At 38.9% G+C, this 24,626-nt stretch overlaps 1 protein-coding gene across 9 annotated transcripts in view; it reads left to right on the top strand.

Annotated features, from left to right (window-relative positions):
* Window positions 1-24,626, top strand: part of LOC136837403 (sphingomyelin phosphodiesterase 4) — an 84,794-nt gene that overhangs the window by 34,064 nt on the left and 26,104 nt on the right. For all 9 annotated transcript variants that reach the window (XM_067102182.1, XM_067102179.1, XM_067102185.1 and 6 more), the window contains 4 exons: window positions 4,563-4,681; window positions 5,418-5,570; window positions 6,350-6,530; window positions 7,444-7,692. In XM_067102182.1, coding sequence (XP_066958283.1) covers window positions 4,563-4,681; window positions 5,418-5,570; window positions 6,350-6,530; window positions 7,444-7,692 — 702 coding nt within the window. The remainder of the gene's footprint in view (window positions 1-4,562; window positions 4,682-5,417; window positions 5,571-6,349; window positions 6,531-7,443; window positions 7,693-24,626) is intronic.

Raw genomic sequence — 24,626 nt, 5'->3', positions numbered from 1 at the left:
GTATATGATGAAAAGGGTTGTAATGAAACAGACAGTATTTTTCTTACACAAGGTTCAAGTTTGTTCGTACAAACCCACCAAGCATGTCATAAGTGCCTTCCTGTTAGCGAACCTTGCTCTCCTATGTTGTTTCCACAAAAAGTGAGGTTTCATTAACATATACTTGAGAGTTCAGAGGATATGTGTTGTAAGACTACCCTCTTCTGTCTAACAGAGACACTGGTGATCCTGGGAATACCTTGTACTTGCAATAAAAGTTAATAGTCTTTGTTATTAAGATTTGCTGATTTAGTGGCGTGCAACATACTGTAGACAAGTTCTCATACCACTTTTTAAAATAAATTGATGAATGAAATTTTCTTAGCAGTGCTTAGATATTTTCTAGGCAATAGATCTGAAGTTTGTGTGTTCATAAAAGTTTACCATGATTATTTGAGGTAACACAGGTACAGTATTTGCTAGTTCCTAGATAAAGCATTTCATTTCAAAATCAAACTATAGACCAACTTGAAAAGGCAGTATGTGATGTTCTCTTTTCATGAAACCTCTAATTAGTTGTGTATCGCATCTTAGATAGTAGGAAGTCTGCTTTGTATCCTAGCAGCAGTACTATTTTTTTGTTAATTTTCCTGAGTAGAGTCTTGAAGGTTAGTGTTCTGGGAATTTGTTTTTGGTCTGCACTAGGGACATGATTGTTTCCATTGAACACAGGTTAGTTTATTGTACAGATGATGCAGCTCATTTAATTATATGCTTTCAACGGTATAGATTGAGGGAGGTCTGGAGTTGATTGCTAATTGTCATTATTTGGAATGAATCATACCAACTGTTAAAGTTAGCAGTTAGCTTATATCTTCGTGCCATTAGGTGCGAAGATACAAGGTAACTTCAACTGTAGGTAAGTATCCAGATAATTAATTTTATCATAAAAATTTTCATAATTTGTGGGGTGTGAATCTGAACTCTGACAACCATTGCTTTATTGATTGGCTGACCTTATTCTTTGTTTTTTTTTTTTACAATTTGTGTGTTGTAAACCTTTTATGTTATGATTCTGAATAAGTTATATAATTAGAGGATGAGAGGATAAAAGATATAGTATGAATAATTTGTTGAAACAAAACATACACAAAATAAAAGATGTTAGAAAAAAGATTAGAATTTCATAAAGGCAATGAAAAAGGTACATATAAAGAAAGGGGCACAAAGGTGCAAGGGCTTCAAGTGGGTAAAGCTATCAAAATTGGCAGAAGTAAATGCAGACCTGGACTGAGGGCAATTGCTTGCAGAAATTCCTTACACAATTTCCTTGCTTTGTTTTGGTCCCCTTATTGGCCTGCATGCATGCGAGACAGAAAATTAAGACTGCATGGTGCTGTGAAGGTGAGTGCTAGTAAAGTAATTGAAAAGTACTTCCTTTTATGCTGCAAGTAAGTTAAGTTTTGTTGTGTCTGTTGGTGCAATGTCCTTTGGTCTTGATACCTGTAACCTCGTGAGGATACAGACATCTAGTTTGCCCATTTTTTCCATAAGCTTTATTCCAACTTTTTCCTTTGTGTTGGGTGTATGGTTCCAAAGCAACTTTCAGTCTAAATCTGAACTTTTTTCACTGGATTTTTTTAACTACTCTAACTAATCAGGTAGGAAGAACATTCCTTTTCCACATTTCATTTTTCAGTTCATGTTTTGACACGAATAATCTGCTGTCAGTGACTCGGCATTGGTGTAAATAGTTTTAATTGTCCTTAGGAGGGTGAGGTCTGACAACTTGCTTCCACATCTTTAATATTTAAAGTTTACTAATTCCTGTACTGTAGTGTTCGTCAAATGTCTAATGTCAAGCTTTGATCCTGATGCTGATAGACTGCTGACCCTTAAGGATGTTGGGCCTATGTATAACTATGTACAAGGTGCTGGACACATTTTAAAAGAAATGTTTGTTTGTCCTTCAACCGTAGTTTTGTGTTGTATATAAGATATAGGGGGATACCTAGATGAATCCAGGTAACTCCAGTTTTTTAGAGTAAGAACGGCATAAATATTGTCAATTGGTGCTTGAATGATTTTCTGGAAGCACCTCCGATGATTAACAAAGGTTTGTACAACACTATAGAGCTTTATGTAGAAAGCAAGCTTTTAAATATGAATATTACATCCAAACTTGATGCATTTTGATCTCAGAAGCATGAAGAACCAAATGGAAGAGGCATGGCATTGGATTCCTTTGAAAAAACAGACATGTCAGTGTACAAAACATAAAAGTACATGCATATAACTCTCAAAACCAGAGTTTGAGGGAGAATTTCCTCCCAGGAACATCAAACCACCTTCGTGGTATGTCTCCCCATTAGTCATTTTGGTAGTATTAGCTTCTGCCAGGCACTTGAGTGATTTTCATGCACTTTCCAGTCAAGTTAATTACATCAAGAGCTGTCACATTCACACACTTAGTTTTGTAACCAAAGTACAGTCTGCACCCTTTCACGATCAACTTTTTTACCCCCTCTGTCTCTCATTGCCAATACAATTGGGAAATGGGGAGGATCTGCTCTTGTGTCCTGTGTGAGCCATGAGGTTTTGTCTTTCAAAGACCAAAAATTTTAGAATGTGGAACATTCACAGTTCTGCCACAAAAAAGGCAGAACACATCAGCTCCAAAAATGCATTTTTCCCAAATTTTGTATCCATGGAAAGAGCAGAAAGAGACGAACGTGGCCATTATGGCACAGATATAAGTAGCAAAAAGTTATGAGCACCCAAATCTTTAACTTCAATTTTCCCAAAACATGGGCAATGGAGTTAATGCAATTTCAACTTCAATTTTCTCAAAAGGAGGATTTTGGAGTTAATGAGTTCTGCCTTTTTACGGCAGGTTGTTTTTAGCCATTACTTAATGGATCTAGCACAGTTTATGGTTCAGTCTGCAGTCGTCACTTGTCCTTGCATTTTTAGCAGCTGCACAATCACAGCCAACTTTAGATGCTGTGATCCCTTGTCATCTGTATTGTATGAAGGTTACGTAATTTTAGAAAAAATCTTAGCAGTATGGCATCTAATTCATCACTGCTCTCTATCATAAGCAGTGTTGTGATAAAAGCACAATAGGCTTGTGTTTATGAAACTGAAGTTGTATTTTAGTTCTTTCATGTGTTTATATCAGATGAATTGTGATTATACTCTAAATAGAGGATAATTACTTGCTATGTATATAAATGTACAGAGAGAAAAAGAAGCTTATTTATGGCATCAGCTGTATGGCTCTTGCATCACTAACAATTTAGACATTTTTGCTAATTTGGTGATTAAAGCTGACCAATACATTTACTTCTCCAAAAATTGCTTGCATTATTTTATTTTAAACTCTTGTTGATTTAGACAGGTAGAAATTTCTGCTAACCAAGAAATTCTTAGTGTAACTACTAGAACCTAAATGTCCCCAATCCTCTTAGATAATAAAATGATTAATTGCTTTGAAATAAGGTTAATAAAAGTGATGATATTTATAAAGTAATCCAGACTTATTCTAACATTAAGTTATAACTGTGCCCAGCATATAATTTAGATGTATACAGTACATGTCTGTATTGAATATAGGCAGAAGGTTATATTAGGCATGTTAAATTAATAGGAAATTTTGCATATTTTTAAATGTTAAATGTGATTGCTGTAAAACAATAGGAATTTTTATTGGGGTTTTGAATCATCACGTTATATACCTGCATGGTCTTTTTTATTAAGTTCTTTCCATTGATAGTTTTGTAGAAAAATGGCATGTCTTGTGGGGTTTGTAGTCCTGTTAAGGGTCAGTAATCTTTTAGAAATTTGTTTCTCCTTTTATATTTAGGTGAATATAACAGCCAAGCCATACAGCATGCCATGTAATGTATTTGGTGTGCCATGCAAGGCGAAGGCCAAGGCCTACTGGCTTTTACCCCCAATAGCCTGTGATTAGGTTTAGTGTTTCATTTCCTTAGAAAATATTTAGAATGGAAGAGAATGTCACTGCCATCTGAGAAAAGCAGTCTGAAAGAATTCAACATTGCCAAGTGTCCTATAAAGACCATCCACTTCTAATTATATTAGGATACCTTATGGGATAAAGAAATAGATAAAAGTTTAATAAGGATTAGTTTTAGTAAAATCTAACAAAAAATGAATCATCCAGTTATGCTGGGCGCAAAATGCTGCAAAAATATTAAATTAAATACTTTCCTTCATTTTTGTATTAAATATTCGAGACTTATTATTTTATTTATTGGTAATATATGATTACAGTACTAGTTTGTCGAGTTATCAGTAAATTTTTTTATTGATCACTTAAATTTTTATTATCATTCATCATTTTTCGTTCTTTAAATCATAAAAGACTTTCATTGATATGTGCTTTTAAGATTAGATTAGATATACAAATTTTTAGTTTTATTTTTGTGTAGTATGTTTATTCACCTAAGTATAAAAAAGTTTTTGAAGTTTATTTTTATGTAGTATGTTTATTGCTGATGCAGCATTTCCAAAGTTATTACGTTTTTATGTTGGTGATGCATATTTTTATCCACTTCCAGGAGGTGTTTGTTCCCTCAAGTGATCATGTTCGAGTGGTAAGAATGCTCATCAAACATCTACACTTCTTTTCAAATAGTGCAAAATCAGCACAGCCCTCCCCTCTTGATGATTTACGCAAGTAAGTGAGATGTACCTTGTTCGGTGTGCTGAAACATTAATAAAGTTAAGTCTCTACGACTTAGGACTGTAAGTGGTAATGGAGAGTGGAATAATATTGTGTGGGTTGGCAATTCAGTAAATATAATTCGAGATTGCCCTGGAATACAGATGTATCATGAGAAATCCCTGTCCTTGCTTTCATGATTAAAAGGAGAATAAATAAACACCTTTCTTTCCATGATGCACCTCAACAAGAAGACAACTAGTTCTTAACACTGATATCACCAGTACTCCTACTCATGTTAAGGGTGACAGTCATCAGAGATCAACTATCTAAGTCTGACCCTCATTTCTGTGATCAATACAGCTGCTTTAGCTAAATTAAGCAGACTTTCATGTATTCTACCCTCTCCCTTTCCTTATTTTAATCCTGTCATTATTGATCTTGTTAACAGCCCTCTAATGATATTTGTAAGATGTTGATCTGTCTTGGTACACTGAAATTTGTCTAGAGATCTCTTAAGACACTTACTCTTGTAATTGCTGGTTTTTTTTTTTATAAATTTATGTGTGCTGAAGATATGTTGGCCATTGTTCAGCATACAGTAAGGACTAAGAGCAAAAGAAAATGTTGTTATACTTCTTGTTCCTTCTCCTACATATAGTAGAAAAGTTGTCAGTTTGTATCAAGGATTTATTTATTTTTAAGTTACTTTTAGTAAAGTTATTACTAAAGTAGATATCCTCTTTTTCAGGAATCTCTGGACCATGTACCGGAAGAGTTTGTATCAGTTCCTGTGTCACACCTTTAGTCACTGGCCCTTGGATTCTTCATTTAGATTGGTGTTGGAAACATGGTTATCTTACGTTCAACCGTGGAGGTATACTGAATATGCATCTACTACCAGGTAAGTCTAATCTGGTGTATGGTTGATGTTTGTAATAAAGTCAACTTGGTTGGGAGGAGCAGACTTTTGTTCAAAGGCCTGAAATCAGATAAGAAAATTCTAGTAAAGTTCAGGAGTCTGTATTTATTGGAAAAAATATAGTCCCTCTTTTGAACAGATTGCATGTTTTGCTTTTCACTTACATGGAAAATCATTTTAAAATATATTGTAAATTACATTTTCAGAAAACTGTCAAAGGTCACGTAAATTGAGGGACTAAAAGTACTGTCCCAAATGAATTTTGCAGAATACTGTAACAGTATAATCATTGTTGACATTTTAATACTATATTTTTCATTAATGCACTTGGTTATGAGAATAGTCCTGTCACGTTGACTCTTTGCCCAAGTTCCTGTCTAGTGTAGGTCTATAATTTGATGGACCTTCCTGCTGATCTTCTCCCTGCTACCTCTGTAAACACAGAAGTTTATGTAAAAAATGCAAAGTAGTTAGAGTAATATTACAAGCATGGATATTGTTTACATATTGGATGCTGTAGCATTTTTACCTGAGAGTAAGACTGGATTCTTCTGTTGTTATCATAAGTTTTGTTTAAAAAGAAGTAAAATGAAACAGACTTATCAGTCTTTTGTGATAACTTTCTATGAGTTAACTATACAATATTTTGTCTTGCAAAATGTCAATAAATTTGTTTTTTTTAGATGTATTTCATTTTAAATTGATGTATTTCACTTTTAAATTAAGTCTAATAGTACTGAAACTTTATATGCTCTTTTTAGAGCTCCATCACCTGCTAGCATAGAGTTGGAAACACAGCGTGTTGTGGAGGGCAAGTGGAAAGTTTATATTGCAGAGAATCTTCTTTTCTATACCTTGCTGTTTTACCATTTAGTGTGTCGTCTTTTCCGACTCGACTTGTCAGCGCCAAAGAATGCCCAAATTCTTTTCAGAGTAACAAAGGTAAATCATAAGTTTTGGTTTTTTACTAAATATAGTTTGAATTTTATTGCTTGATTCAGAACTGGTGATTCATTCATTTGGGTTCTTTTCAAAGCCAAGCCCCATTGTGAGGAACACGAGAAATTCATTCCTGTAGCTACTGTAGTGCCTGTCAACAGTTACTCTTTGCTAGGAAATTTTCCCATGTGTCTTAGTTTGGTAGCAAGAGCCCCATGATTGACATTGTTAAAAGAAGTGCTAAAGTCAGGATCAACAGTACATACTTCATTGTCATATTTTAGGCCATTTCTCTACAACACTGGAAATTGGAAGAAGTATGTGAAAAGCACCCATTCGCATGCAAAAGTTAAACTAACTAGACAATAGATGATTGTTGTCATCATAGGTATTTTGGTGTTTTTGCCAACATTCAAAAATAGTAGACCATTTAAGATCTGTAGAAATTGAATAGTGATCAGGAAAGCTTAAGATGCCATCTAAATTTAATTAAGTACTTCTTTTAGATTAACGTAATCCACATTGTATGCCCTTTAGTAGGATATATTGATATTTAGGAACAATAATGAAATAGGCATTTCTCTTTTCCTTTTGTTATAGTAAACACATTTTGTGAGGATACTTGTCACTGGAAAATTTCTTTGAGAAAAATCTTAGACAAATTTTAAGAGAAAATGTGTCCATGAAGGACAAAATTACTTGTAAAGGGTGTTTGTCCTTTGACCAGAAAGTTTGAGTTTGTAGTGTGAAACATATTAAAAGGCTATGACTTACGTAGATACTGAATCTACAGATGTATTTGGAAAGAAATCAGTGGGCTGTGGATGGTTATCAATAAGAATTTCTGAGCTATTCTTGACATGGAATCATATCCTCTATTTTTAGGTGTTTCCTTAAAAGTGTTCTAATCTTTCAGGTATACTCACAAGGAAGCCTGTGCTCTTATATAAGGGAAATTGAAGTCGCTTTGGAAGACCCACACTTCATGCATCGCACATTAATTGGTGCTCCACAAGCCTTAGGTTCACACAGCACATTCTCAGGTCTTGCAGGAGATCATTTTCCTGCCAGATCCTTAGCCTCTGTTGCCAGAGCACACATTTCAGAAATGGAAGGACCCAGCTATAGCTACATGGCTATGTTCAGTCCCAGCAATGTGACAATGGTAAGGTTGGTGTAGCTGTAAATTTCTGTCAAGTGGTTAACCCTTTAACGCCGACTGGATGTATTTTACGTCGACAAAAGTTGTCTGTCGGGTGCCAAGTGGGCGTTGAATCGTCTACTACAAAACGTTTTTTTAAATATTTGCGGAAAATGATTATGGGCCTTGTTTGCGAAAAATTTTAAATTTGGGGATGCTGGGGTTCATGGATCACGCTGTTGTTTTTTTTTGTTTTACAAGCGTGACCCAGCTGCGCGTAATGCATTATTTCTTTCTTATCCCAAAGAAAGCATCAGCTAACTCTACTGAAAATCTCAGAAATTCTTTAGTCACTTTGTCGTAATTTTTGCACCGTTTTCTATTAGCCTTTACATAAAGTTTATATGTGAAAATGTGCGCAATTTCATGTGAAATACAACAAAAAACAACTCATAAGTTTAGCTTTTATCAATTTTGACATATTTTCTTTATAAATCACGATAAGTTGCCAAAATTTCAACCTTGGTCAACTTTGACTCGGCCGAAATGGTCGAAAAATGCAATTGTTATACTAAAACTCTTACATTCTAAGTAATATTCAATCATTTACCTTCATTTTGCAACAAATGAAGTCTCTGCACAATATTTTGATTTATGGTGAATTTTTAAAAAACTTTTTCCTTACGTTTGGACTAACTCTCCTGAAAATCTCAAAATTCTTTAGTCACTTTGTCGTAATTTTTGCACTGTTTGTATTAGCCGTTACATGAAGTTTTTATATGAAAAATGGTGCAATTTCAAAATACAACAAAATAACTCATAGTTGTAGCTTTATCAATTTTGACATATTTTCACATAAATCGTAAGTGCAAAATTTCCAACCCGGTCCTTTGACTGACCGAAATGGTAAAGAAAAGGGACAATTGTAAGCTAAAACTCTTACATTCTGTAATATTCAATCATTTACCTTCATCTTGCAACAAGCGAAGTCTGAGCACAATCTTCGATTTATGGTGAATTTTTAAAAAACTTTCTTAGGTCCGCTCTAACTCTGCTGAAAATCTTGTAAGAGCCTGGCGCCGTCTCTTTAAACACGTGTGTGTTCGTCGTCCATCGGGGTGGACAAGACAACAAACATCTTGTTTTCTTTCTCTAAAGTGAATGATTTCAACCATACAATGCTTCCGTCTGTTTCTCCTAACCATTGTTGTCTTGATGTATGTACAATCACCACTACCTGCATTGCCATGCAAGCATTCTAATCTTGAACTCATAATGTTCCAAGCAGAATCTTCTGTATCAAACTGTGTGTATGTTTCTGTTTGTGAAAGGCATCAAGCGTCTCGCCACTCCGATGACGTGAAGTTACACGGCAACACACGTGTTTGGAAGAGGAGTCAGACTCTTACAATCTCAAATTCTTTAGTCACTTTATCAGTAATTTTTGTACAATTTTATATTAGACGTTACATAAAGTTATATATATGAAAATGTGCGCAATTTCATGTGAATATAACAAAAAATAACTCATGGTTGTAGCTTTTATCAATTTTGACATATTTTCATATAAATCACGATAAGTGCCAAAATTTCAACCGGTCAAAGATTCGACCGAAATGGTAAAAAATGCAATTGTAGCTAAAACTCTTACATTCTAGTAATATTCAATCGTTTACCTTCATTTTGCAACAAACAGAAGTCTCTAGCACAATATTTTGATTTATGGTGAATTTTGAAAAAAACTTCCTTACATCTCACGTGCTAACTCTCCTGAAAGTCTCAAATTTCTGTAGTCACAGCCGTAATGTTTGCACCATTTTAGGCTAGCCATTACATAGCGTTTTATATATGAAAATGTAACGCAATTGCATGTAGGATACAACAAAAAATAACTCATGGTTGTAGCTTTTATCAGTTTTGAAATATTTTCATATAAATCACGATAAATGAAAAATTTGAACTTTCGGTCACTTTTGACTCGGCCCGAAATGGTCGAAAAATGCAATTGTAAGCTAAAACTCTTACATTCTAGTAATATTCAATCATTTACCTTCATTTTGCAATAAACAGAAAGTCTCTAGCACAATATTTCGATTTAAGTGAATTTTAAAAAACATTTTACGTTCTGTTACACGAATTCAAACATCATTTGTGATCATATTTTCTCTGTGTTGCTTTGATCGTTTTACAATTTGTTATATAGGCCAAAATCATCACAATTTAGTGTAGCAAGGTACAACAAAAAAAATAGCTCATTAGTATAACTGTTTTGCCCACATGCCCGCGATTTGTATACAATTATATATGAAATTTTTTTTCGCTGTCATATATGGTGAACAATCGCCTATGTCATTGGTTCGACATTTTTTCATTTCGACTTGGATTTTTCCATACATATGTATATTATGACAAAAATATGGCCGGATTTTCGGAAATTTCAAAAATAATGCGATGATTTGCAAAAAATATTTCATTAATTCCATTAATAATTATTAATATCTGCCATACTGTTGGTTCGTTTTGCATTATGACATATAATTCAGTACAAAATGAAATTAAACAATCAGAGATTATGATCATACGATAATTCATTATAGTACTAGTAAAATTAAACTGAACATGTTCTCGCTAATCAGATGCAGTCAGACATTGTCATATTTGAATGGTGTAAGGCTGCTGAATGTTGATTACAATATATGTAGACTAATTATAAAATACAAATGTGATGAATGTGCATCTTTCCATGAATCTTTTTGTACTGCTCCAATAATATTGAACTTGCAACAAAAATCACATCTCAGGAATAAACCTACTACTTGTTCAAAAAATGCATAAAATGCGGGCGTAAGTATATTTGAATTTGAAACTAGCATGGTAGATGGGCTGTGATTGGACTTTTCCATTGGTGATAGATAACAATCAGCTCCCTTTTTAATCTCACCTGTGATTGGTGTTTTGACCGTTTTCTCCAGTGAGCCTTACGCAGCTTCCCTTGTCTCTGACCAGCATCTTCGTGACGATTTCAAATGATTTCCCGCTCTCATTCATAATGCTGTTACATTATCAGTGCTGTGCGTGACAGTGTGTGTTTGAAGTTCACTTTTTTTAATTTGTTTAACCCCTACAATGGCTCCCAAGCATTCTGCTTCTGCTAAGGCTGGTACTGAGCCTAACATTAGCGGAAAATGATGGTCGATTGCTGAGTAAGGTGATATTCTCGTTAACTGTTGAAGGGGAGAATTTCTGGTCCGTGGAAAGTGTTTTTGGATGATCGTAGCCACTGGTGACATTACTACATTAAGAAGGATAGGCGAAGATTAGGAAGGCAGCTGCCATCACCTTGAGCAAGTCAGCATCTGCGGTTCGCCTGGCTCGTAATAAAAGCGATATCCGTATGGAAGGTGCTGTCAATCTGGATTGCCGACTCCGGAAAAAGAAAATAACCTTTAATGTAAACACCATTTCAGAACCAAGGCTTTGAGGTTTTCAGTAAATTTGCTTCACCAAAGGAACTCTCAAGATGATGGCGACCAGCTGAAGAAGAAAGAGGAATTGATCCCGAAGATGATGTAGATGAACCTCAAGTAGGGAATCCAGGCGCCTGATTTTCCCAGCCTCCACCACGACGTTTTAGATGCCAGCAAAGGATGGTTCTGGAAGTAGTTTCATCAAAGGCAGGCCTGAAAGTTTCCTGTTGGCGGGGCTGCTTCCGTGACCAAGGTCGCTGCTGAATCTTTGTGAATGAGGCGTTCAAGAATATTAAGGCTGAAGGTGGTTCAAGCCCGAACAAGTCTTTAATATGGGGACAGGGTTTGTTTTGGAAAAAGTGAATACCATCTTGTTCTTTCCTGTTCAGGGGAACTGAAGCCAAAGCCTCTGGCTTTAAAGCATTCAAAGATGAGTGTTACCCTCGTGATGTGTGGCAATGCTGCTGTGGGCTGTTTTTGCTAAAGCCAGGGCTTATTTATAAGTTGAAAAACCCTCGTGCAGGAAAAATAATCTGGTGAAGATCTCCTTCCGTGTATCTGGATGCAGGAATGCCAAAAGCATGGAGACCAACATCTGAGGCACCAACTGGCACCAGTGTTTTATCCCAGTCAGTAAATATCTCTGCTATGGAGGGCTTGCCATTTAAGATCCTTCTCCTGTTGGATGTCAGCTGGTGGACAAGCGACTGATCTTTTACCAGAGGGCATTCAGGTTGAGTTCTGCACCCAAGTCAGCGGGGAATTCAAGGGATGGACCAAGGGGTTATCATCGTTCAGGCCCTTCAAAGTTTCGGACCTCGTTGGTGTGTGGATGCCAAAGAAGATGAGGACCTAAAACAATTCAATTTGAACACAGCGTACTGGCGGCAGTACACATTGAAGCCACCGTGCCCTTCAGAACATCCAGAAAGGCACTGCAAAAATGAAACCTGCTACCGTTAACCAGAACTGGAGTTCAATATTGTGGTGAGATTGTCTTTACAACAACGATGCCTAACTGGATTCAAACTCTGCAGAAGGAAATCTGTGCAGTTAGCTTCGATCAATTGGGATTCCGGGTTTGGCGACATGGTGACGGAAGCTGCGTTGACAGTTGTTGGAAACCATTCCCAACTAACTGATGCAGACCTCCAAGACCTGACAAAATCAGCCAGTGAGGAAGAAAATGAACCACAGGAAGGATCCCAAGAAGTTGTCCGAAGAAACTGGTTAACATTAGAGCGGCATCCTTCAAGCTCTGCAACCTACCTGAAGGAGCTGGGCATTAGTTCAAGGAATGCTGATTATGGATATGGGTTCGTTCTCTGCAGTTCTGCAACAAAATCGATCAAGACATGACTCCCTACAGGATGCTCTTCGATCCGAAAAATGGACAGCGGTGCTCTTTCGATCCGTGTTCTTCCAGCCTCTATAAAAAAGAGCCCAGTTCCTCCTGCTACTATGCCTTCGGAAGACAATGAAGAAGTGTCCCAGGAAGAAGTTGAAGGAGGTGTCCCATCTGAGACTAACCTCAGTCTGAATGCGTAAAAATACAATCATTGCTGCACAGTTGAGACATCATCTCGTGTCTTCATCATCATCATCATTTCTACTGTGCAGCAAATTCTTTGAACCATCATCATTCAAGTTTTCTTCCTTCTTTTGGGAGGGATTACGGTAACAATCTTTATTTCTTTATATACTTTAATATTCTACCCATTTTAATATTAGTGCCTGTTTTGGATTAGGGTGCTGTAAGACATTAAGTGTTCTAGTACATTAAAGGGTGGTTTGTTAACAGTACATCGAGGAGGGCTTGACTTTGTAACTTCCAACTCTATCGTGGTGAGTAAAATACTTTGTACAATTGTTTACACATGGCACCATAACAATCTTTCTATTTTTTTATGTTCACTTACTGTTTTATTGCCCTATCATTTGCCCTGTGTACTGTAAACGTATTGTAGATATCTGTACATTTCACTGTAAAGTGGTTTGTTAAAGTACTGTATGATTAAAGGGAGTGGTTTTAAAGTCTGAATACATGTTAAATAAATGGCAGTGAAATATGGTGTCCCTACTCGCCCGGATTTTCAGTGCCTCCCGGCCAGTTCTGGAACCTATCTCCGCGATAAGCGAGGGTTCACTGTATTCCAATATTTATAAATGAAAATTATATTTTTCATTTCTGACAGTTCATACTAAACTTCAGGCAATGAGAAAAAAGCTAAGCCAAAATGAACTCTTAATCTTAAAAACTAAAGCGTGCTGTGATTTTTTTAAAAAACTTTCTTTCTCTTGGTGCTAACTTTTAAACCCGCTGCATACGTTTTATTTTGAGAACTTTTGTGAATAGAGGCTCGACGTTTAAGGGTTAATATTCTTGATTTGGTGAGATAGGAAATGGTTCATTTTAAATTCATGGAAGAACTTACTTTTCTTAAAGAGAGAAAAGATTGTGGCACATGACACATGTGGTGTGTAGCACTAAGAGTAGTGTACCATAGTCGTTTTCTTTATGGATTTCTGCAGTATTTTATGTCAGTACATTTTTAATCATTCAAACAATATTCCTTTGGTTATTTCAGCACTCTTTCCTCCTTTCATTTTCATCTTCCGTACAGTATTTTTTCTGGTCCTCTTTCTTTTTCTAGTGGAAAAATCAGTTTTAACTTTCTCCCAGTAATTTTAGGTTCTGGATTTTTAATTGGTAAGGCATTGTACAGCTGCTTTTCTCTCATGTTTTGATGACATACTTTCTGGGCTCGACCTGTGTCACCCAGTGAAATGGTTCCAGTTAGCACATTTCTAGGTATAAGAATTACTACATATACCAGAGAAAAGCTATCTAGAATGGTGCAGTTACCACCCGGACGATTTAATCGGTGTCGGTATCGCACACTAGGGAGTGGCGTACACCACTAACACAGGCCTTCATCCAGGCAGATCTTCTATTCTCAAAGTCCCAAATTGGGTGTGCTGTTAACGCCCGCTCAGATAAAAAGCGTCTTCACGATACCATAAGCGTCATTCCAAATTTGGCAGTAAAACACGTAAAAATTTTTGCAGTGATTGTGTTTCTCTATTATTGAGCTCATCATGTCTTCCAGTGAGATTTTGCTCACCATCTAAGTTGAGTACTAATTCTGGTTAGATTATTTTACAAGGCATCTATGCAAGGTTTCGTAAATATTGTTTACCTAAATACAACAGCGCTAGACTCATGTCATCCCGTAAATGCTGTATGTTTGCCCTCTGCAATTTTACATTCCTTCAATCTCAACTTTTTTGATAAATGATTGAATTCTCTTCATTTTGGCCTCAGGAGTCTTACCCATCTAGTTTGGAGCTTATTTGGAAAGGTACCGTTTCACCATGGTTGACATGAGGGTAACTGTCATTTTGCTCTTGCTATCATGAAGGCATTTCCCCATTTTCTGACAATAAATTTGGGTCCTTTTAGGGGTCTCCCGTATTCTCCTTTTGCGAACTGGTTCCTCGTTGGCGTAAATTATTTAGATGATGTTGGCTGGTATGTACAAGCAAAAGGATGACCTATATATTCCTAGATTATGAGTTTTGCACTCTCTGATGGGCGTCAGGAACAACCATTTTGTAGCCCCCTCGTTTACCCAAACAAGATAATGCATATTCTTTGAGCCCTCCCACAATCCATCAGTCAACTTTGTATTCATATTGGTATTAGATATGTTAACCTCCTTTACCCCATTTTCACGAATGTTTCTTATGATATTTTGTTTGTTTATATACTTGGTAGTTTTTATTTCTAATTAAGGTTCTTACTAGCCCCTAACCTACCTAGGCTGGGCATGAAAGTCTCTTACGATGTTCAGGCTGCCTAACTCTCCCCGACCAGTCCATTAGGTTTGGGAGGTGAGGTTAGTCTAGGGAGTTCCTTTAGCGTGAGGATCTCTCCTTTTTAATTTCCTACTGTCCAAGTTGTTTCCAGTTTTGTGAAGGGTGTACAGAGCTGGGTTATTAGAGTCCTTCTCTCCCCACACCAGTGGCTGAGCTGGGCAATAATCCTTCTCTCCCCCACACCAGTGGCTGAGCTGGGGCGTGGAAACTTCTCTCCCCCACCAGTGGCCTAACCTGGCCTTCTGACTGGTCCAGAAGTCTTGGTTTTTTTGGAGTGGGTATCTCGATCATTAACTCCATATTCTGTGACTTTACCTTGAATTAAATTCCTTTTACCTTATTGATTAGAAATTGGTGGCGTCACCTGGCGTTATCCTCGTAAGAGGGGAAGCGTTAATCCTGTTCAGCACCCCGTTATGGTTATAAACCTCTGGAAGGTGCTAAAAAGTCCGACCGGTCGCCATCTGCGAGGTTTCGTCCATTCCCGTTCTTTTTCCCAAACGGGTGGGTTTGGATCAGCTCGCTTCTAATGGTTTTACTATGATTAGTAGCTGGAGCCGAACATTAATCTGATGTTGCATGATAACAGTTATGGTATGTTAGCCATTTTACTTCCTGCCGGTCTAGTCTGATTTTTTTTTCTTATTCATTTAACCACCCGGTGGTACGCTATAGAGTCCAGATGGTTGTTGGCGGTTTCCAATATCTGGTTTCTGCCCTGGCTGGTGGGTAAGGGGCCACATCCCCTACTCCAGGCATGTGACACCGTCCCATAAATATAAGACACAATGAGTTTAGTGACTATTTCACGGCAGAATGTCATAGAGTGCCTGTTTATATAACAAGTTAGAACATTAGTCAGTTTTAAGCAATAGTTTAGAATTTGCTGCCGGATCAGTCCCGGAGGGTTTTGCCACTTGTCCATCCAGCTTGTATCATCTTCTAAGCTAAATGGAAGTATTCTCTTGGTTGGTCGGACCTATTATGGACTCTTGCTTTAATAATACTCATACCATCAATCCACTTACAGATGGTACGTTGTCAGGAACCAGGGTGTCCGGCGTTTCTCCGGCAATCGTCAGCGGACACGAATGTGCCGCTCGCCTCAGCTGTGCATTGCAGGTTGGGGATGTGCCGTGTGGCACCCAGGCGGCTGTCCTGAATTCTGTTACGCTCTCATCTAACTGGTGTCCGATGAGTCTATAAGTGATGAGAGCCTGCTCTTTAGCCTCCTTACGGTATTGAAAACTCATTTTAGAAACATACAAAATACAGTATATTTGGGTAAATCCTACCTTCAATTTTTCCAGTCTAACCTGTTAATCCATAGACAACTCTGCGCTGTCGACCTATCTGAAGACCTGGGTTGGCGGATTTGGTGGATCAATGTTGGGTCCGGTAACCTCTGATTGACCAGGAGGCTATTATCGGAGGAGATCTGAAAAAAATCTCCTCTTCCTGGTCTTTCGGATCTCCCCGCATTACGAGGAGTTACTGGATTCGCCCCAATCATTGAAAAGATCAGTTATTGGAAATGCAGCCCTTGAGGCGTCTCTACTAATGCAGAAAGGTGGCAGTGGATGTGGCGGTTATTAACCCCTCAGGCAACTGGCCTGTTGCACTATTTGATAACGCTTGCATATTTGTACATTGACTTTGAGACGCGAGTTTATCAGTCATCATTGTCTCACTAAACTTTCTATTATTCATATTTTTCATTTATATTCTTATGTGAAAACATTGTGTACATACCAATGAATATTTTAGGTTTCACATTGGCTATGTACATATATATTTTAAACATCTAACTTACCTGGTAGTTATATATATAGCTTAAGTCCCTGACGTCACGGCAGAATTTCAAAACTCGCTGGCAATCGCTGATCAGTGAGTCAGGTGAACCACCTGTGCGCCCTCTACCCAGGTACCTGGAACCATTCCAACTATTCCTCAGATCTTCCCCTGTCCGCTGTGTTGGTAACATCGATGGAAATTTGCTCGTAGCCTGTGTTTTTCGCAACTTATTTTGGTGAAGTACACTTTGGCTTGGCTTTGTTCGATTTGCTTTTGGATTTTCTTATAACATATCTGACTTCATCGAGTGTGAAAATGTGTGTGTGGGGATGCAAGCGGCTTGCTAAAGTCTCCTTGGATCCCCACTTAGTATGTCTGAAGAACGTTAATGAAAGACAGGCTCCAGAAGAGCCAGAGTACTGTTTCTCACTCTTCTTGATATAACCAGGAATAGTTAATTCTTTTTCCCATGATAACTATCCTATTGATCCTTCTCCGTAGTGGTAGTCTCTGAACCCCTACTGAAACAGGTAAGGACCCAATACTTAATGATTTGTTGGCTGCCATTCAGACCCTGGCCCAACAGGTAAAATCCCTCTCAGAAGACAGGGATAATATGTGATCGATAATAAGAGATCTCAAAAAATACAAGTGTTAATATGTTGTTAGTGCAAGTGCAGTGGAGGGTCGACAATGGGCTCGGTCCTGTTGTGCTCCCTAGTCCTAGACCTCTTCCAAGCTCACCAACCCCTGTGGGAAGGGAAAATCGACAGGCGAAGGGTCAAGGCAAAGAGGCTTTAGCTACCGAAAGAGTCGTCCCCTCGGCGTACCTGTTGGCGTTTCCCAGGGCCGCTCACCTCCCAAGGAAGGCGCCCAGGAGTTAAAGTGTTTTTTTCGTCCATTGGTTGCCATGCGTCAACCGGAGGAAGTTTTTGACCACGATTCGCAGGGCGGCCAGTTCTCAAGTAACCTCTAGGTTTGTGGGACAGTTAAAGTTAAGTATGGACGCCAGGGCGTCGGCGTCGTATAATGGAAGGCGCCGGCGTTGAAAGCTGGGCGCCAGGATGTCGGCGTAGAGGTTGGACGGCTCCAGGACGTCAGGCGTCATGAAGCTGGACGCCAAGACATTGCAGAAAATGGGCGCCAACACGCCAGGCGTCAAGAGACTGGAGCGCCAGGGCGACGCCAGGGCGTCAAGATGATGTTTGAAAGACGTCGCTACTTCCCGTCTTCGTAAAATCGGAAGAAGAGAATGATAATATCTCGCATTCTCCTGTGAATCCTATTGTAGAGATTTCTGAATTGAAGACAATATAAAAGGCCATCAGCTTTTATCAGACTTGAAAAGGCTTATGAAGCTATTTTCGGAAATTTTCCCAGAGAAATTTATCCTGACTGCTCCTCGTTCCCTACCTTCAGAATTTACTCTTGTGAAGGCGTCTAAGAGGGCAGCATTTCTTGTCCAAAGAATGGATACTTTCGAAGGAGAAACAATGAAAGACAACCTTTGTTTTTCCTCCAACCAAACTAGCTCAAGGTCTAGCGTTTAGTATCAAACTGGAGAATCGTTCGGCCTCGAAATACCTGCCCCTTCCCAGGAACCTGCTCGAATCTTGTTGACTCTTCTCGTCGAGTGGCCATGGGGAAAACGAAGTTGTTGGTTGATATCAGAATTGGACCACCCTCTCAAAAGAATTTGGATATTTAGTAAAGAAGATGGAATTATTCAACACGACTGACACCGAAGAACTCATATATCTGATGTCGTGTATGGATAAAGGACTCGGAGATAGTTCCAACGAATCTACTGCACCTTTCTCAGTGGGACTCCTGAAGAAAAGGGCCCATCTTTGCTCTTTCCTGGCTAATGGGGTCACGTCCAATCAAAATCAGAATTGATTTATACCTCTTTTTCCTCTCACCCCTTCTCTCAAGGTTTGGTATAGAGGCCTTTTCATCTTTAGCCCAGAAAACCACGTAAGATTTAAGATCTAAAACAGCAAGAAAAGTCCTACCTCGACTTTCCCCTTCGCTAAAAAAGTAAGGCTGAGGTTCCTGTGTTTCAGGTATCTCAGCTCTTTCGTGGTCGACCCTCCGATAGAGAGGTTCCTCTAGGGCGGGTAGATGAATGACATGAGAAGAGGCTCTACACAGGGAAGAAGGAGGACCTGCCTTTCTTCTCCTGCAGACTGCGGTAGGAGCCAGACTGTCCAGCCTGAGTAGGCCCCCTCTAGTAACAAGACAATTCGACCTTTCTGCCAAATGCAACGACAGAACCAAGGCAAAGGTTCTACAGCAACAAGTGTCTATGATGTTGCAAAGGAGACCAGACAGAGAGTTCAGGATCCAATTCCCCAGGATTCTACATTCGGTTATTCCTGATCCCCAAATGCTTGGGGTTAGAGCCGGTGCTAACGGGATTGCACTCAACTTTTTTTGTGCAATAAACACAAGGTCGCTATAGAAAGCGACAAAATCGGTTCTAGCAGCGGTCGAGACAGCATGACTGGATAGCCTCACTGGACCTCCAGGATGCGTATTTTAAAACGTCCCCATGCACCCGATCTCCAGAATTTTCTGAAGTTCGTCCACGGGAAAGGTTTTCTAGTTTCAGTCTCTCTCTTTCGGCCTAAACAGACAAGGTTGACGTCTGGCTCTGGGCGAGACCTCTCAGAGCAAGTTACCCAATATTGAGGAACGTCATGATAAGACTTCATAGACTACAGATTGTAGCCACAGCAGCAGCCGGGCTCTTCCCTTCCAGCCCCAAGGGTAGCTCTCCTACTAAGAACAAGCGTAGACAGTTCTATTCAGTCAGGATACCGGGCTGCAAGAGCGTGCGGACACTGTGCTGCCTTCCGTACATCCTCCTCTTCCTCCATATCGGATTGGTACTCGTCTGGAACCCCTCCACGGTCCATTATTGACGATGAGAAGGAAATAATTGCGTAGTTGAGTCTTCCCAGCCTGTCCCCAACAGCAGGAAGCCCGCATATAGCTTTACTATAAAATATGCAGCAGACTTTGTCTTCGGCTGCAAGCGTGACAACCAGGCAAAGAGAAGAAGGATAATAGGCGTCCAACTAAAGCTTCTAGGCGTCCAGAAGTTTAAGGCGGCTGAGCGTAGTGAATGAAACTCTAGGCGCTGGATGCAGTGGCGTCAAGCATCTAGAGTGAAACACCATGATGACAAAGCGTCAATGAACCCAAGGCGTCAAGCGTCAATGGCATTGGACGTCAGGCTTCAAGATATTGGAAGCCAAGGCGTGGAGTTAGCTCAGGGCGCAAGATTTCACTGGCATCAAGCGTCTAACAAAAAATTAGGTCTACTGATAAACAGATAGAAATCTCAGCGATCCCATCCCAAGAGGTTCTATGCCTTAGGATGAAGATTCAAGTCAGGATTTTCGGGCTTTTCCGTTTATTGCAAAGACAGGACAAGCCTCAAGAAAATTTCAGAACTTTATAAAGAGACAGTCATGCTTGGCAAAGGAATGGATGAGTCTGCTGGGAACCCTTTCCTCGCTGGAACGGTTTGTCTCCTTTGAGAGGTTAATTCTATGCCCGTTACAGTTTCATCTAAATCGGAACTGGGACAAAGGAAATAGAACTGGAGACCAAGTGCATCCCCATTTGGAACCAATAAGACCGTATTTGTAGTGGTGGTGGGCGTCCCGTCAAGCTCCAGGAGGTCCCTTCTCTATATTAGAGGAACCCAGACTTAGTGTTGTTACCCGGAATTTGGATCCGGACTCAGTATGGGGAGCAACACGAGGGAAATAAAAAGTCTTGGGCTCCTAGACCAGAGAGCAGGAGAAGTTAAACATCAATTAGAAGGAACTAACTGCAATCCTTCTAGCTCTCAGGAGTTCGAACACAGTGGGGAACAAAGAGGTGCAGGTCAACACCGACAACACGGCAGCGTTGGCCTACATCAGCAAACAAGGGGCACTTACTCCAGGTCTCTATACGAGACAATAAGAGAATCTCTTCTTTGGGCAAAGGAGGAGAATGTAAAACTAGTAACCCACTTTATCAAGGGGAGAGAAAAAATGTGGGCGGACATTCTGAGCAGGAAATAAAGTCCTCTCAAAAGAATGAGCGCTACATCAGGACTTTGGGGCGTCCTTGCATGAATCTCTTCGCCACAGCGCCAAGCGAAGAGGTTGGACACTTACTGCTCTCAGTACCAGATCCCGGGGCTATATACATAGACGCGTTCCTGGTGGACTGGTCCAACTTGGCGTGTATGCATTTCCCTATTTCAAGATAATACACAGGGTACTGAAAAATTTGTGTCACATGAGAGGACCGGAATGACCCTTGTGGCCCCTTACTAAACGACAAGAGATTGGTTCCCAGAAGTACTGGATTGGATGGTGGACATCCCGAGTAGCCTACCTCAGAGAGTAGATCTTCTCAAACAACCCCACTTGGAAAGATATTACCAAAACCTACAAGCGCTACTAGTAACTGCTTTGGACTATCGGAAAACTCACAAGAGCCAGAAAGTTTTGAAGGAGGCAGCTAGCGCTTATCGCAAATCAAGGAAGTTATCCACCATTAAGGTATACCAATCCAAGTGGGAGGTATTTAGGGGATGGTGCAAGGACAACCATGTGTCCTCTTCCAATATTTCTGTAACCCAAATTTGTATATAGAGAACTCTCCAGCATGGAACCTAGGCGTGGTCTGAGGTTCCTCATGGGAGTAGGTTCGATCCCTTGCAGAGGACATCTTTAAAGGACCTCACCATGAAAACTTTTTTCTTGGTCAGTTTGGCTGGAGCGAAAAGAGTTAGTGAGATACATGCTCTCTGCAAGAATATAGATTTTATACAAGGCAAGGCAATCTGCTCACTGCAACTAGGCTTCCTTGCAAGAAATGAATACTCGTCACAACCCTAGCCCAGAACGTTCAGAGATTCGAACCTAACGGACATAACAGGGAGGAGGAGAGAGAGTCCTATTCCCAGTAAGGGCTCTAAGGCTCTACCTGGATAGGACAAAGGACTTAGAAAGGAATTCAGAAGGGCTTTGGTGCTCAGTCAAAAAGCTCTCTGTATAGATGTCGAAGAATGCTCTGTTTTAATTTATCAGACAGTTGATAAAAGAAGCAAATATGGAATGTAGAGAGATAGACTACAAGATTCTGAAAGTAAAAGACGTTCGAGGTCAGGGCAGTAGCAACCTCTGTAGCTCTTAAACAGAACAGGTCCCTGCAGAGTATCTTGGACACGACCTTCTGGAGAAGCAAGTTAGTATTTGCCTCTCACTATCTAAAACAAGTCAAGACATTAGGGCGAAGATTGCTATACGCTGTGCCCGTTTATAGCATCTAATTCAGTAATGGGAGAGGGAATACCCTACAATCCCATAAACCAATACCCTTTTTCTTACCTTGGAATTGAGAATTTTTATGGTTGTTTGTGAAGACTGGGCGCAGTCTTCCGCAATCATTGGGATGAAAGTTCCTTGGTAGAGCCCGAACAAAGGGTATTGAGAGGAGGTCTAGTCACATAGAGGTTATACACCGGTTGACAGCCCTAGAGATTTTCAGCCCCCTGGGTGAATCGCTGGATCTCTTAAGGAATGCAGACATAATGAGAGGGAGTTCATTGAAGTCAGCTTCCATAATCCAATCCCATAAAATAATACCCTTTGTTCTTGCCTTGGAATGGTTGAAATTTGATGGTTGTTTGTGAAGATTGAGCGCCAGTCTTCACAATCATTGATTTTAGTCAGATGATCATTTTGTTCCTTGGTGGCGCTCGAACAGGGGTATTATAGGTTGTCTGTCACATAGAGGTTGGTACGGTTGGCAGCTCCTAGAGGTCTTCAGCCCCTGAGTGGATCGCTGGACCTCTTAAAGAATACAGACATAATGGCGGAGTTCATTGAACTCAGCTTCCTTAATCCAATTCCATAAAACAATACCCTTTGTTCTTACCTTGGAATGGTTGAAATTTTATGGTTGTTTGTGAAGATTGAATGCAGTCTTCACAATCATCAATTTTAGTCAAATGATCATTTTGTTCCTTGGTGGCGCCCGGAACAAGGGTATTATAGGTTGTCTGTCACATAGAGGTTGGTACACCGGTTGGCAGCTCTAGAGTCTTCAGCCCCCTGAGTGGATCGCTGGACCTCTTAAGGAAAAGCAGACAAAATGAGGGAGTTCATTGAAGTCAGCTTCCTTAATCCAGGTAAGGACCTTAAGTTGGTTTATTAACCCTTAAGCAAATTCCAACGATGTTGGCTGTCTCTGACCACTCACCAAAGGTGTCAATCAGCTATATATATAACTACCAGGTAAGTTAGATGTTTTAAAATGATATTTTCATAATAAAATAAATTTTTGAACAACTTACCTGGTAGTTATATATAATTAAATTCCCACCCCTCCTCCTCTAGAGACTAGGGGCATGGAAGATCTGAGGAATAGTTGGAATGGTTCCAGGTACCAGGGTAGAGAGGCGCACAGGTGGTTCACCTGACTACCGATCGGCGATTGCGCGGTTTTGAAATTCTGCCGTGACGTCAGGGACTTAAGCTATATATATAACTACCAGGTAGTATGTTTAAAAAATTTATTTTATTTCTTCATATATATCTATATCCACAATATACTGGTTATATATATATATATATATATATATATATATATATATATATATATATATATATATATATATATATATATATATATATATATATATATATATATATATATATATATATATATATATATATATATATATATATATATATATATATATATATATATATATATATATATATATATATATAATATATATATATATATATATATATATATATATATATATATATATATATATATCAAATATATCTTGGAATATTTAGTGGAAAAAGTAATTGCAGAAATAGAAATAGTAGTAAAGTAGTAGAAATAAAGTAACAAGAAAAAGTAGTAAAGTGTTAGTAAAATAGTACTAGTAGTAATAGCAGTATATGCTAGTTTTCTTCGGAAACAGTTAGTATACATCAATGAATGTTTATGGCATTGGTAATAATAATAATAATAATAATAATAATCATAATATAATAATAATAATAATAATAATAAAAAATTCAACAGTAATACCTACTACTACAACTTGTAGTAGAAAAAATAATGATAATAAAAATTACATGTTAGTGTAAAAAAATGAAAATTTTTCCAAAAAACATAGTACACTTTCCTGTTGACCCAAAAATATTCCTCTGCCCGGCATTCATCCATTCACACAGTCTGTCAATATCATCATCACAAAAAGAAAACAAAATGCATCTCGTGGGCAGGTGAAGTCTTGTTGTGCAAACAGAGATCCCATTGTCACCCTCCGTGAAATCGGGGTTGGGTCTACAGCAATGTCACAAAATGGATCTGTTATGACCTGCCAACCTTCATCGACAATGGGTTCAATGTCTTCTAAAATCTCGTTGTCGCTGTCATCCTCTAAGCAACTATAACAACTATCACTATAATCATCTGACAGATCTGGCAGGTATTCCTACCAGAATCTGAAATACTATCATCCGACATCATGATACTGAAAAATAAAAAAAAACCTGTAAAATAACTGCAATCAAAAAAGGAGAAAAAGTTTAGCCTTACAATCCAAATGGTTTACTCACAAGATCGTGACAATGTTTCATACATAACAGCTTGGGCGCACTGGCATGTGCTGCTGAACGATACCCCTTATAATATCCATATGAATATGACGTCCACGGCGACCATCGGACACTCATTGGCTAGAATGAATAAGTGGGTGGAGCTTCACCTCTCTCGTACACA

This window comes from Macrobrachium rosenbergii, chromosome 59 (assembly GCF_040412425.1).
Source record: "Macrobrachium rosenbergii isolate ZJJX-2024 chromosome 59, ASM4041242v1, whole genome shotgun sequence".
Lineage (NCBI taxonomy): Eukaryota > Metazoa > Arthropoda > Malacostraca > Decapoda > Palaemonidae > Macrobrachium > Macrobrachium rosenbergii.
The sequence above is the reverse complement of the archived record's forward strand: the minus strand, read 5'-3'. Positions and strand labels throughout refer to the sequence as shown.